General features: G+C 35.9%; 1 protein-coding gene and 1 non-coding gene across 4 annotated transcripts in view; both read left to right on the top strand.

Annotated features, from left to right (window-relative positions):
* The window catches only part of PARG (poly(ADP-ribose) glycohydrolase), a 142,836-nt gene that overhangs the window by 17,371 nt on the left and 109,729 nt on the right, over positions 1–15,736 (top strand). For all 3 annotated transcript variants that reach the window (XM_058299150.2, XM_058299149.1, XM_071215888.1), the window contains one exon: positions 2,948–3,022. In XM_058299150.2, the coding sequence (XP_058155133.1) occupies positions 2,948–3,022 (75 nt within the window). The remainder of the gene's footprint in view (positions 1–2,947; positions 3,023–15,736) is intronic.
* LOC111765121 (small nucleolar RNA SNORA15) lies at positions 13,803–13,940 on the top strand. Its single transcript, XR_002797539.1, has one exon. It is a non-coding gene; the product is annotated as a small nucleolar RNA SNORA15 (small nucleolar RNA).

The raw sequence follows: 15,736 nt of genomic DNA, 5'->3' as shown, positions 1-15,736 counted from the left end.
ACATTGGGTACTGACTTCTGTGATCCAGATTCCTTATGGTTTGAAATACCTGTTATGCAGTGTGTCATAGGATGGCTCAATCTTTCCACTGCTTTTATATTTAAAGTACTAGCCTTTATCCCTGTGTTGCTATTTGGTCTTTGTTTTCCAAATACACAATTATGAACTTAAAAACACAAAAGCTGGCCACCTAAGAATACTACCCAGACTCCAATTGAAAGATACCATCTTCAAACCTTTACAGCCTTAAAATGGGTTCTTTTTTTAAAGAATTTTCATATTTTTTCTTAAAATGTAAGCAGAGAATAATCATAATGTTCTAAATGACACATTCTGCTCATTTTTTAGCAGTTCCTTCATGTGTCAGTTCCTTAGAATGGGTATTTGCTTTAGTTTGTGCTTCCCTTACATGTTTAGTTTATGGTAGATTTAACAGAACAGAATAATCCTTCCAGATTTTCTTCTGCTTTTGGTAATTGCTTCCCTTGTTGAAAGAATGTTATAGCAGAGGGAAGGGAAACATGAATCCCTTTAATTGATTTTTATCTTTCTGTTTATCTGTCATTTATTGTTAGAATAAGAGGACTTGAGACTTTTGAGTTTAAAACAGTTGATTTAAACAGTACTATTTATATAAAAGATGTGCCTGACAATTTGCACAGAAAGGACTTTCTTGTGCGTTAACTAGTATTCCTAATGTGAGTTATGAACTTAAAAAAGACAGTACTTGATAGCTAAGAATACAGGATACCATCCAGGTTTTCTCATGAGGGAGATCTCATGGTAGACTACTCTTGAGATTTAAAGACTGAAGTAAAAGTAAACATTAGTTAGGTATTAATGCCAATTATAGAGCCCCATTAAAGAATTAGATTGGGAATGCTATTTAAAAGGTTCTCCATAATGACTTTGAGGAATAATCTACACATAAAAAGAAACATCCTTTTTAAAGTGTATAATTTGATGAGTATTGACATTGTGTATACCTACTTGTGAGGCCACTCTATAACCGAGATACAGAACATTTCTGTCACATCCCAAAGATTCCTCCTGCCCCTTTTCAGTCTATCCTTCTTTCTGTCCTGGCCCCAGCCAACTACTGATCTGCTTTCTTTCACTATAGATTAGTTTGCATTTTACATAAATATAGTCACATAGTATGTGTGATGTGTCTGGCTACTTTTACTCAGATGGAAGATTTTTGAGATAGTTTGCTCCTTTTTATGGCTAAGTAGTAAATTTTTCAGCATATGCATTGTTTTATCTGTTTACCTGTTGATAGATATTGCTTTTTTTTAAAAGATTTATTTATTTATTCCCATCCCCCATCCCCTGCCGCTTGCGCTCGCTGTCTGCTCTCTGTGTGCATTTGCTGTGTGTTTTCTGTGTCTACTTCTCTTCTCTTTAGGAGGCACTGGGAACTGATCTCAGGACCTTCCAACAGGGGATAGAGACACTCAATCACTTGAGCCACCTCTGCTCCCTGGGTTGGTGTGTCTCTCATCATCTTTCCTCTCTGTCTCTTTTTTTGTTGCGTCAGCTGTCTGTGCAGGCCAGCTCACCACATGGGCCAGCTCGCCGTAACCAGGAGTACCTGGGAATCAAACCTGGAACCTCCTGTATGGTAGTCAGGAGTCCAATCGCTTGAACCACATCCACTTCCAGATACTGCTTTTTTAATATTTTATGTGAGGTTCTGAAATCAGATGCCAGTGATTAGGAAAAAATGCTTAACATCTTTTATTTCCTAATGAAAATTTATTTTCTGGCATGCCAGAAAAAAAAGATTGATTCCAAGTATTAATAAATAACATACATTTGTTAGTTGTTTTTTTTTTGTTTTTCTTTTTTTATTTAGCCGTTTGGAGATGATTTGTATGGCATGCAATATTTTTCAGGATGCTCTTTGGCAGAGTATTTGTTTTTTAAAACTTCAGTGATGGAGATTTGGAAGGTTGGTAGTAATCTAACAGTGGTTTTCAGACTTGTACACTTCTTCAGTAAAAAAATTTGAATGGGGAGCAGATGTAGCTCAGTGGTTGAGAGCCTGCTTCCCATGTACAAGGTCCTACATTCAATCCCCAGTACCTCCTAAAAAAAAAACATGCAAGCATTACCAACATAGTTTCAGATAAACTTTGTATATGTATTACTTCATAATACTAACACATAATAAAACAATGTATTACATTGTAAAATAGAAGTTTGAAAGAGTGAGATAAAATGTAATTAAAATGATTGCTTTTTTCTGCATACCTAAAGGATTGTTTTTCTACATCCCCCACTGTGGAGACCGGGTATATACTGCCTGACCAGTAGATGGTGTACTGTTTTGACTTTTTCCTTCTACATAAATAATTTTTGCAAGCTGCTGAGGGATGATACCATTTATATGTAACATATAAAAATAGACTGCTAATAAAGGGGGAAGGTCCCATTTTATGCTGTAGGGCATTGTTTCTTAATCTATTTTTTTTCATTATTCCCTTCCCCATTTGGGAGCCTTTTTAGATTTCTTTTTCTTAATCACAACTCCCCTCCCCCCAATGAAATTTCAATGCTACAAATATACTTTATATCTGTATATGTAGTATGACCCTTTGGAGGGCCATAAACCATTGTAATAGCTAAGTTATTTTATCCCTCAAGATCCAATTTTTTCCTTTGAGGATGATATCACCCTTGTTGTGAATGCACGCTTTAGGGTAATTAGACTATTCCCCTCCTCCCCACATTACTTTACCTTTCTAATCGCATTTTTCTTAAGCAAATAATAAGTTAATGTACATTCTGCATGTCCATAGGTACTGATATGGAGTAGCTAATGGTAGGAAGAAGTTTGTCCAGCATTAAGAAATTTACTGGAAGTAGTTCATAAAGTAGATAGTCTATTCATAGATAATACACCTGACTATATGATGAAATTTTGTTTATGCTTTTTCCATAGGATGCCATACTGAAATACAATGTGGCATATTCTAAGAAATGGGACTTTACAGCTTTGGTCGATTTCTGGGATAAGGTAAAAATATACTTTTTTCTTTAACTATGAAAGTAATATGATGACTCTATAAGAAAGTTTGGGAAAAAAATACCCATAATTCTATCACAATAACACCATTCTCATATTTTATTTCTGTGAATTTCCTGTTGCTTATTTTTTTATACATATTTTAGGTAGATATGATTAGGAGTTAGTTTTGAATAATATACATTTTCTGTTATATTGTACCATTGTCAACATTACCAGTGGCTGTGTAATATTTCATTACAAGATTTTTATACTAATAATTCCCATAATCTCAGCCATCTCGGTTGTATCCAGTTTTACTCTATTCTCAATAACACTGTAAAAATAGCTTTACATATACACATTTTCCTATATTTGATATTCTTTCTTTAAGTGATTCTCAGAAATTAGATGACCAGGTCAAAGGACTCAAAACTTTTATGCCTCTGGATATATGCTATAAAATCATTTTCTGCAGAAGATTGTAGTAACTTACTATGCTACCAGCAGTAGGTAAGAATGCCACTTTCATGCTACCTTTAGCAGAATGGTCATCATCCATTTTGAAAAATAGCAATATCTTTTTTTTTAACATCTTACTTTGAAATAGTTATATTCTCAATAAATGATAAAGAAATGTACAGGGAGGCCATGTGCACCCTTCACCCCATCTTTTCCAGTGTTGATCAGTGATCAAAACCAAAAAATTGGCATAGCTTATTTAGATTCACCAGTTACACATGTACCCATTTTTGTGTGTGTTCTGTGTAGTGATAACAAATATAAACCTAACAGCCACCACAATCAAGATACTGAACTGCTCCCTCACCACCTGGCTCACTGGTAGCTATACCCACCCCTTTCTAATCCATAATAATTTTATTTGAAGAATGTTACAGTATGTAACCTTTTCAAATTGGCTATTGTCACTCAGTATAATTCCCTTGAGTCCCATTCAAATTGTTGCATGTAGCAATAGTTCATTCCTTTTTATTGCTGAGTAGTTGTCCATGGTATGGTTATTTAACCAATCACCCATTGAAGGACATTTTGGTTGTTTCAGTTTTGGGCTATTATAACTAAAGCTGCAATGAAAAAAAATTTTTTAAGGAGGCACTGGATTTTGAACCCAGGACCTCATACATGGGAAGCAGGCCACTGAGCTACACCTGCTCCCCTGCAGTGAACTGCTGTGTGTGGGTTTTTGCATGAATATAGGTTTTATTTCTCTGGGATAAATACCCAAGAGTGCAATTGCTGAATCATATGGTAAGTGTGTTTTTAGTTTTAGCAGAGAATGCTAAACTATTTACCAGAATGGCTGTATAAAGAAAAGGCAGTGTAACTTTGCTAATAAGCTGGAAAAAAAATTGAGAGATTTTCATACACAGTCTGTTTTTTTCCCTCATGTTTTAGACAGATCAGTTTTTTTGATATATACTAAGAAGGCATACAGTTCATCCGAAGTATGCAGTGAGTGGTATTTGGTATAATCACATAGTTGTGCATTCATCACTTCAATCATTATTAGAGCATTTTCATTATTTCAATAATAGTAAAACACAAAATTCCTCACATCTCAATCTCTCTATGCTGTCTTCACTGTATACAGCTGCTGTTTCTGGCTATTCTATCCAGATAAAAAAATTTTTTTAAACTTTTTTAAAACTTTTACAATTTGATCCTTCTGCTCTTATCAGCTGATTTTTAGTCATTTTGATTGGCCTCATTTGCTAATCCCAGAAACTGAAAGTAATTTTTGAAGTGGGAACATTTTGAATTGAAATATTTTCTGTATCACGCAACATTGGTTACCTAGTAGGAAATAATTATTGAACTATAACTCTGAGGTAAATATGATTATTATTTTTCTTATTGCACAAATGAGTCCACTGAGATTCGGAGATGAGTTTTCTCAGCCACGGTGACATAGTTTGCCAGTGGCAGGAGCCTAACCAATTAGTGTTCGCTCCACCACTGCGTGCAGGCCTGGTAGGAAGCCCTTCTGTGTACACCCTGCTGTCCTACCTGCTGCTTCATTTCCTCTGGGGATAAGACCCTTATGTACCCTCTCTTTTCTCTGTTGAAGTCTTGTCTTTCAGGTCCACATATTCCCATCTGCCCCCTCCAAAATGAGATGTCACCTTTCTTTAAATTTCCATGATGATGTTTTTTGTTTATCTTGTGACTTTCCCTTTCTTTACCTTATTATATTCATGAAATATTGACATGATCCAGTAGGTTAGAAGTTTCTTGGGGCAGAGACTATGTCTTACTCAGCCTTGTGTCCCCTGTAGTACCTGGTGTAGTTCCTGACATAAAGCCAATGCCCTGTAAGTATTTGTGGAACTGATTTAAGCAGGAGATCTGCAGCCACTTTTTTCAGGGTTACCAAGATCAGGAGAATATTTTCTAGAAGTAATGGTTCAAGGTAATAAAAAATGTTGTTCCCAGAATTCCTGCCTCCTCTCCCTGCCCATGCACATGACACAACCATTTATAATACTCTCCCCCTCCTCTGAGCAGTTTTAGCTAGTGATGTTCCAATATTCTTGTCAGAACTGCCGGAGGTAATTCAAAAAGAAAGTGGTTGATTAATTACATTGTCAGCAATCAAACATTAAGATTATTGTGAATCTTTATAGTTAATAGCTCCTGTGATTTGGAAGAACCTGAAAATTTGAAAATGAAATTGACAGTGGTAGAAATAACACCTTCCTCCCTTTTATTCCCAGAAATGTCTTGATGATCCCACAAAGTGTTTGCAAGGCAGCACAGTGTATAGCAGTGGTCCTGCTGAGTTAATGTGCATCTGACACCCCAGGAAGGCTTGTTAAAACACTCCCCCCCGAGTTTCTGATTCAGTAGGTCTGGAGTGGGGCCCGAGGGTGCACATTTCTCACAAGTTCTCGGGTGATGCTGCTGCTGCTGGTTCATGGACCAAACTTGGAGTATCGCAGGTGGAAAAAGGAGCCTGGATTTAGGAATGATAGGTTTGGGTTCTTAGACTCAACTCTGTATGGTCTTGGGCAAGTCACATGACCTCTGAGTCTTAGTCCACCCATCTGTTACATGGACAAAATAACCATTTTATCCACCTTACAAGCATGTTTTAAGACTCTAATTAATCTGAAATCACTTTTAAAATTCTAGAGTGATGCTCGAGTATGTTGCTAATCTCTCAATTCTAAAATGAGTTTAATTTTGTCATTTAAAAATAAAACTTTTTCATATTTAGCATAATATCTGAATAGTGGAAAATTTGGGAAAATACAAAAAAAACAAGACAAAACCACTCCTGACTTTGCTACTTCTACTTATAAATAATCTTACCATATTTTTAATGCATTTCCACTCTTCTTTGCATATTGAAAGTAGATTTTTAATTGTTCTTATTTTGCAGTGAATGTCTTGGTGCCTTAGTCTTTGGTATCATTGATTATTTCCTTAGAACTGATTCCTAGGAATATAATGATCAAATCAAAGGGTGTGCTAGTTTTGAGGCCTTTGATCCATGCTGTCGGTTTACTTTCCTAGAAGGTAGAATTGGTGTTCAGTTCTCACCAACAGTGCGGGAGTCCTATGTCACTGTGCCTGCCCCAGAATATTTTAAAGGTGAAAACATGAGAGCACCCAGTGCCACGTCTTGTACAGAGTAAAGGCTTGTTCACTTTGTTTCCTAAGAAGGTGCACCTAAAAGATATTCAGGCCACTTAAATTTGGGTCAGGATTGAGTAATTTCCTAGCAGCTATAGTAGTATCTGTACAGTATATGAGAGTTCTCCAATTTAAATGACAGTCTCAGGCTCTACGTAATTTTAATAATAAAACTTGGGGTGTATAATCTAAATTATGAATTTGAAATTTAACTTGTAAAAGGTTTGAGGTCATTTATCTCCTGGGTGTATCTGCTATATCCTCCATTTTCCCAAGACTTAAAGAACAATTTCAGCTGCTTTTGAGGAAGGGAGAAAAGGAAATAATATTTATTGAGGACATGTGTACCAAAGGTAATATATTTATTATCTCATTTAATTCTCAAAACTTCTTTGAAGTATAGGTAGCACACTCAGTTTGGAGAGGAAAAAATAATTAGGTTTAGAGAGGTCGATTAACTTGATCACTATTATACAAATATTAAATGGGTGAGTCTAATTTTGATCTCAGTTCAGGTCCTGCACAAAATAAAATAGGTGACGAGGAACCATTGAATACACAAACTATTAGACTCCAAAAACTTTTTTTTTCATTGTACTAAGATGCTTCTTCCCTAGAGAACATTGAACAAGTCTAAATATAAGATACTGCCCTACAGAAAAATAAAAAATTGGTTGGTCACCCTTTTCTCATTAAGCAGGGGTACTGGACATATGCGTTGATGACTAATAATTAGGCAGAGTGGAGGACATACTCTAGTAGAGCCTAGGGAGTCATGGAAAGACAAAAGAGTTATATTTGGGGCACTGGGTAAATGTTGTATAGAATACATTGTCTTTGGGTATAAAGCATGTAGAAGAGAAACAGTTAAAGAGAATATATTTATTATTCAAATAGCATGGTAAATGTGCTGGCTTCTTTAACTTAGCATATTGTTTTCAAGGTTCATCCATGTTGTGTGAATCAGTACTTTTTATTGCTGAATAATCATTGCATGGTTATACCACATGTTATTTATCCATTCATTGATTGATGGGCATTTGGGCTGTTTCTGCTTTTTGGCTGTTATGAATAATACTGCTCTCAATACCCATATACAGTTTTGGTGTGAACATGTATTTTCACTTCTCTTTGGTATATTTTAGGAGTGGAATTGCTAGGTCATATAACAACTGTTTAGTGTTTTGAGGAGCTAGCAACTGTTTTTCTCAGTGGCTGTACCGTTTTATAATACCGCCAGCAATGTATGAGGGTTCCAGTTTCACCATCCTTGCCAACACATTATTGTTTGTCATTTTGGTTATAGCCATCCTAGTGGGTGTGAAGTAGTATCTCATTATGGTTTTGATTTGTGTCTCCCCAGTTACTAATGATGTTGAACATCTTTTCATGTGTCTATTGACCATTTTTATATCTTCTTTGCTGAGTTGCAAGAGGTCTTAGAGCTTCACATTCCTTATTAGATACATGATTTGCAAATATTTTCTCACATTCTGTGGGTTGTCGTTTTACTTTTTTCGTAGTATTGTTTCTAACATATAGTTTTAAATTTTGATAAAGTCCAGTTTATCTGTTTTTTTCACTTGTCATTTGGTGCCATATCTAAGAAAACATTGCTTAATCCAAGGTCACAAAGATTTAAACCAAAGTTTTCTTCTAAGAGTTTTATAGTTTTAACTCTTGCATTTAGGTCCATGTCTAATTTGAGTTAATTTTTGTACCTGATGTGATATAGGGGTCAAGTTTCATTCTTTTGATGTGGATCTAGTTGTCCTAGTATTATTTGTTGAAAACAGTAATCTACATTGAATTTTCTTGGTATCCTTGTCAAAAACCAAGTGACCATAAATGGGAGGGTTTATTTCTGTCCTCTCATTCTATTTTATTCATCTATCTGTCTGTCCTTATGCTAGTAGCACAGAGTCTGGATTACTGTGGTTTTGTAGTAATCGGGAAGTATGAGTCCCTCAGGGCTTCCCCCACCCCACCCCAAGACACTTTTGCTCTTCTGGAGCTCTTGTACTTCCATATACATTTTAGAATAAGGCTGTCAGTTCCTACAGAAAACATAGCTAGGAGGGTAATTTTCATCATCACATTGGTAGAATCCAAACTAAGCCTATGTCTTGTTTTAGTAATAGGAATTTCAGGGTATCCTTATAAAGCTCTCAGCCTAGATAGTGTTTAAGAGCAGGCAGAAAGTAAGTAATGGAAACTTTATGCCTGTGTCAGGAAATTGGATAAGGAAAGCTTTCCTCAGAGTCCTTGAATCAAAATATCTCTTACTCTTACAGAGATGTAATTTTTGATGCAGTGCAAAGTTTATCAAACTGATATACTCTGTCACTAAAGTTATCAGGACATAGCCTAGATGGTCCATGTGTATTTTGTAATTTTCTGGGCTTAAATTGGATACAGTGTTTAATTTTGGTAAGAACCAATATTAAATTTGATTCCTTGAAATGGCAGTAAAACATGCCATTGGTAAAAATGTCTCTGTCACTTTGCTATGAGGTAAAGTAGTCATTTTTTTCTCTCAGTCAGAATACCCAGACAGGACCTTGTTTCCCCTTTAGCTGGTGACCTTGTCCAGAGGCATCCTTGTAGAGGTAATATATAGCAAGTTTTGATATCTTGAATGCAGATCATAAATATGAGGTGATTACCAGGGTGCTGATGATAGTTTTACAGTTCTTTAGAGAGGAGTCATTGCTTGTTTGACCTTCCAATTTTTATTTACTTCACAAACCTACAAAGGTTTGGAGAGGCCCTCATAATTCTACCAAATATTCATTTTCTCTTGTGTTCATCAGGTCTGCCTACACACACACATTATTTTATAGTTACAGCTAGATATAAATGTATATTTAATATTTTATGATATGTTATAAAATCTTTTCATTACATAGTTTAAAATTTTTTAGTTTTAATATTTGCATAATGCTCCATCAGTGATAGATACATCCTTCGAGCAATTCCACTGTTAGAGATTTAAGGAACTTTATTTGTATAAAGCATAGATAGAAATTCAAGGATGTTTTCCCTCTGGCTGCTATTCTTTCATTGTCAGTGTACTTAAAAAGAGACCTTAGATGTTTAAATTCAGCTGTCTTTTCCTGTCTGTCAAATCTCCAAAGATATTAATATAGAACTTGTCCAAGTCATGGTCTATGGGGACAGCATTGCCCAGGCAGGCATTGGTTGGTGAGAAGCTAATGAGAGCTGCTATGAAGTAAACCCATTTCTCTGTCCACTGTTAGACACATATGTGGGTGGGATTGGAGGAGGAAAAGGGAGATGTTTACTGCAAGGGAAACAATTGTTTGGTTAGGTTTTAAATTATAAATGAATTATCCTTGCTTTGCATTACCTGTATCCACATTCTGGAATTGGAGTGCTTCTCTGTAAAGGGTTCTTAAACAATGTCTAATAATTGAATTTGGAATTCTTTACTTAAATGTCACATTGAACTCTGAGTGACTTGATTTGCTAAGGAAAAATAGCAAGTTCAAATTAAGGATCATATCTAGATTAATATTTTGCAATCAGGTTTATTTTGGGGCCATTATTTATCTCCTCAAAATCTTTCTTTTGTTAGTTCTGTAATAGATTTATAACTCAAGCTCACATATTCATGTCCTTGTAGCTCAGGTACCTTAGAACACGCAGGGTTCATATCAGCATCACTGGTGTGACTCCATGCCCGGCTCTTCCCTTCACACTCTTCAGCCACCATCCTGCATGGGAGCATCCTCTTTTGGGGTGGAGGTGAGGAATATTGCCTAAACGTTTTTTATTTTGTCAGAGCCAAGCCAAGATCAGAGATCAGTCTGTTAATTTGTAATTTATGATTATGTATTTATGTGCTACTGGGTTGAAATGGCAGTTCTTTAGCACTTTTTGCATCTTGAATGCTATTATTGGTCTTCCTTACTGCCAGTTGTTGGAAGTGCTATGAACAAATAATCTGTATTTTATGGCCCTCTTGTGTAGTGTTCCACAGAATTAAATTCAAACACTTGCCTATAATTTATATTCTAAAGGAGTCAATATACTTATTGGTGGCATTTTTCACAGGAAATTTATCAAAATGTCCTGTGTATTAGAAGAGGTTCTCTAGTAATACATATTATAGGTATTTTACATACTTCTGTCTTAAGATACCTGTGGCACTATTTCTTTTCGTTCTTAGTGAATTAACTTGCTTAATGTGCATGGTACATTAAAGCCACTGGATTGGAAAAGTACTGTGATTAAAGAAGGGGAAGGGTATATTGAAGAACAGTTACTTCTGTTTCTGGGATGTTGGTTTCTATTCTTGATTTGGGTGGTAGTTAAGAAATAAGTGTCTACTTTCTAGTTATTGATTAAACTAGACATTTTAGTATATTCTCTGAATATGTATTTCACAATAAATGTAAAATGTTAAATTATTCAGTGTAAAGAGCTTTAGATTCTAAAATTGATTTGTATAGCCAGCTTTTTCAGCAAATGGATTAGTTGTTGAAACCTAGAAAAAGAAGAGTAATCAAATGGTAAGGATTTTAGCAACTGCTTTGTCTTCTTTTCCATGTTTAGTTTTATATCTGGAATTGAAAAAATGGGAAAAATAAGCATCTTATTTTCTCCATTTGTCAATTTATTCATAAGACTGCCATAAATAGGTAAATGAGTTTGGTGAGTTTTTTTGTTTGGTTGGTTGGGTTTTTTTGCATTGATAGCTGCTAAAAGAGCAAGAGACAGGAGGAGAGAAATGAGAAGATATTGAAAAATTTAAAACTGGGGAGCAGGTGTAGCTCAGGGTTTGAGTGCCTCCTTCCCATGTCAAGGTACCAGGTTCAATACCCAGTACCTCCTAAAAAAATAAAATTTAAAAAAATAAAAATAAAAAACTGAAAAGTTCAGACTTTAAAGTAGGAAGGTTTTGTTGGTATGATGATTAGTAATATATTCCTCTTTGGAAGCCACAGTTGTTGTTTTTAATAAAAAATACAGCACACAGTCTATAATCTCAGATCATACATACAAAATAAATTCTTTATTGCAATTTAGAAGTGGTGTATCTTTTGCCTTCACTATGGTTATTAAAATACTGAGTACGTGTTGTTGTTACATCAACTATTGTCCTTTGTTGGAGGATGGCTACCAAAAGCCTCTTTCCCTGTAAATGAGGATCTGTAAATCTGTCAGTATTGAACTTGCATTCTCGTTTATGTGCTACTTAATTTTAAAATGTAAATGTGGATCATGTTTAGATTTGAAGGATGGAAATTAAGCAGAACAAATTATTATGCCTAAGTTTTCCTTTTCTTCTGAGTTCTTTATGTATAATTAAAAAAATTTTTAAAGCAGGTACAACATAATTCATTATGCCAAAGTACATTGAGTCATGTACTTTGTACTTCTATATATAATAATTAAAACAGCATTTTTAAACTCATATAACCATGAAAAACTTTAAAAATTATGTGTTGATAGAACATCAGTACAGACTCAGAAAAAGCAACACAAGCTTGTATTGAAAAAAATGACTTTTTTTTTTTAACTAAAAGTAATTTTTCATACATACATTCATGGCTACAGTTGTTATGGTTTGATTCATATCTTTATTATGTGATTAAAGTTAAAATGTAATATGTTGAAATTATTAGGCAAAAAGTATCGGCTGTCATTAAATGGCATAAAACACAATAGCGGTGTACTTGTGCATCACTTGAACATGGATGCATTTATGCGCAACTGCTTATATCATGGCCTTCCTGGCCTTGTGAGCCATGGCATACTATTAAAGGCAGCTTATCTCGTGGCAATAAAAGCTATATCAAATATACTTAGTATTTTTGTATATGTATGAAAAATTTCAGAACAAAAATATTATTAGAGGATTTTTTTTTCCTTTTCTCTTTGCATTTTCCCCTACCAGAATCTCTGTAAATATTTCATGAAACATTTGTATTCCTTAGAGTAATTTGGAAAACACTGACATAAGGCAACAGGTTATGGTAAGGATAGTTTCAAATCACAGAACAAATTTTTTGAACCAGTAAGGATTGTAGCCTTCCACTATAGCCGTTTTTTAAATGATAATGTTGAAGTAAGTTTCTAAATGTATATACAAATATTGCTTCTTAGCTTCTGATTTGGAATTCTTCCTAGCTAATCTATTTTCTGGGTCTTTCTTCAAAGCTTAAAAATGTTAAAGTGTCCTTGTTATATTTGTCATAAAGAGCCTGTAGCAAACCCTAAATCAAATGAAAGCAGCCTTGAATATTTCACAAGACTACAGCTAATGTCTTTATCTCTCTAGCTTTCGAACCTCTGTTTGGAGTTCAGTGGAAATTTAACCTTTTTGGACTTCTTCCCTTGGTGACTCACAGTCTCTGGAATCAATAAGGTCTGCATTACTTTACAGCTCAACTTAATTTAATATATGACAAATGTAGGAGTCAAAAATAGCTAATCAGAGTCACTAAAATGTTAAAACAAGTGAATTGTGACTCAGATTTGAAGGACATGTGGAACTTTTCCTCCTGTTGGGTTAATGTGTGCTTCTGGATTAGGGTTCTAATATTCATGATTGTTTTTAAATAGTGAAGTATCTCAGAGGACTAATTGCTTCAATTGGAGCGAGGCAGCCTGCTTTATGAACTTGCTGAAGTACAGAGGATCAGTCCTAGTTCAGCCCTCTATCACTAAGGATATTAGAGCGGTTATTTTCCCTTATCTGGTGTTTGCGAAACATTGTTTGGGTTGTATTTCAGTATATGGAGGAGAAGCTATAGGTATCTACAAGTGAAAATTCCTTCAGTAGAATTCCTCCTGTATTCTCATAATGAGATTAAGCTAGTACATTAACGTTTTGTAACTCCAACCTTTTACTTGTTTGCTTCAAATAGGATCAGAAGCTATTCCTTTTCAATTTTGCAATGCCATTGATTTCATTATTCAGAAATCTCTTCTGCTAGAGGGGTGGCAATAATTCCATGTGTGAATCACTCCCATAATATCTCTCTGTCCACTAGCTCTGTTTTGTTTTGTTTTCATTTGCACAATTTTACATGATCCCTTGATTTATAATTCCTCCTAAGTAATTTACATTTATTCTTATGATTCTATTCATTAAAAATAAATTTAGTCATGGCTGAATACTGTGTTCTTTTATCAGTAGTTTACACAGCCAAACACCATGCAAAAATATAGTCTTCTCTTCAAAACTGTTATGCTGGTATGCTGTTTTCTTCACAGCATATTATTATTAAAGGCGAATACAAATGGATAAATTTGATATTCTTTTTGGGTAAGCTCCTAACACATACCTACATGTAAGATTTCATAGTTGACACTGAAAGAACTTTTGTAGTATAAAAATAGGATAAAAAAGTACTAAGATAAAAGTAATGAGTAAGTAAAATCAGAATGTTAGATCTGTTTTTCAAAGTTTCATACCATTTCAGTATGTAGCTTGTATAAATAAGCAGTAAACTCAGTTGAAAACACTAAATAGGTCCTTTATCCCCGTGAGACAGAAATTATACCATTGACCTCATGATAGCTCCATGGTAGCTGCCCTGAGGACTGAACCAGTGTTCTTTCTGCATAGTTTAGTAGTTTAGTATTGGTACTGGTAATGAAAGGTATTCATCCATGATTTATTGCTCTCATAATGACAGGTAATGATTAACTGCATGAGGCAGTCAGATTCTCTGCTGGCCGAGCAATTATTCTTTATAGCATAAAAGAAGTTTCTCGTAAGCAGAGTGGTGTCGCCTCAGATGCTCTTTGATTACATGAGAAACACTATAAAATGATATTTTATGTAGCAAGAACCATTTCCAGCATAATGAAATATTTTCAATTTAACTTCAAAATGATGTATATAAAAGTGTAACATTTGCTAGTCATCCTATCCACCTCAGTCCTGGGAAGACTAGCTCAGAGTTAAATGGGTGGTAGCTTCCATTGGGAGTAGAATGTTTATACTGCTTGCTGTCAGACCACTGGCTGAATGGCCCTGGACACAACTGCTTTTTCCAGAGTTGATTCCTGTTTCCCTTTATATCCTGTTCTTCCTCCATGCCTGTTTTTCATGAACACCACTTTAATTGCAGACCACTCCACCTGCAATTCTCTGGCAAATGCCTTGGCCCCATCTCCTTCTAGGCCTACCCCTGCTACAAAGTCACCTTGGAGATAGCTTCTCTTTATTTGTTGGAATATCCTATTTGGTTACCAGTGGTGGTGACTGTGGTGGTGCTTATTAATTAGAGTTTACTGTGTACCAAGCACAGTGCTGAGCAGTCTGCTTTAGCTCATTTAATTCTCACAACTCTAGTAGTCAGACTCCATTAATGTTCCTGTTTTACAAATGAAGAACTGAAAACTGAGGCTTAGAGAGTCTGACTTGTGACTTCAGCTGGAGAAGCAGGTGCCTCTCACTCCAGTCCTAGCTCCTAAGTACTGTGTAGTACTCCACTGTGGAGGGGCACACAACTGGGAGGGGGGTTGCTACTGGCATCAGATGGGTAGAGGATATGGATGCTGGTAAACATTCTACAGTGTATAGGCCAGCCCTCACTACATTTCTGGGCTATCTCATCAGTAGTGGCAAGATAAGAAGCCCTACTCTACTGCAGTGGTCCTTTTTTTTTTTAAGATTATTGCTTTCTCTCCCCTTCCCCCCCACCCCCTCCCCGGTTGTCTGTTCTCTGTGTCTATTTGCTGCGTCCTCATCTTTGTCCGCTTCTGTTGTTGTCAGCAGCACAGGAATCTGTGTTTCTTGTTGCGTCATCTTGTTGTGTCAACTCTCCGTGTGTGAGGCACCATTCCTGGGCAGGCTGCACTTTGTTTCGCGCTGGGCAGCTCTCCTTATGGGGTGCACTCCTTGCATGTGGGGCTCCCCTACGCGGGGGACACCCTTGCGTGGCATGGCACTCCTTGGCGCGCATCAGCACTGTGCATGGGCCAGCTCTACACGGGTCAAGGAGGCCCGGGGTTTGAACCGCAGACCTCCCATGTGGTAGATGGACGCCCTAACCACTGGGCCAAGTCCGCCACCTGCAGTGGTTCTTG

The sequence above is a fragment of the Dasypus novemcinctus genome, chromosome 6 (assembly GCF_030445035.2).
Source record: "Dasypus novemcinctus isolate mDasNov1 chromosome 6, mDasNov1.1.hap2, whole genome shotgun sequence".
Classification (NCBI taxonomy): Eukaryota; Metazoa; Chordata; class Mammalia; order Cingulata; family Dasypodidae; genus Dasypus; species Dasypus novemcinctus.
This window is presented reverse-complemented; position numbering and strand designations above follow the sequence as displayed.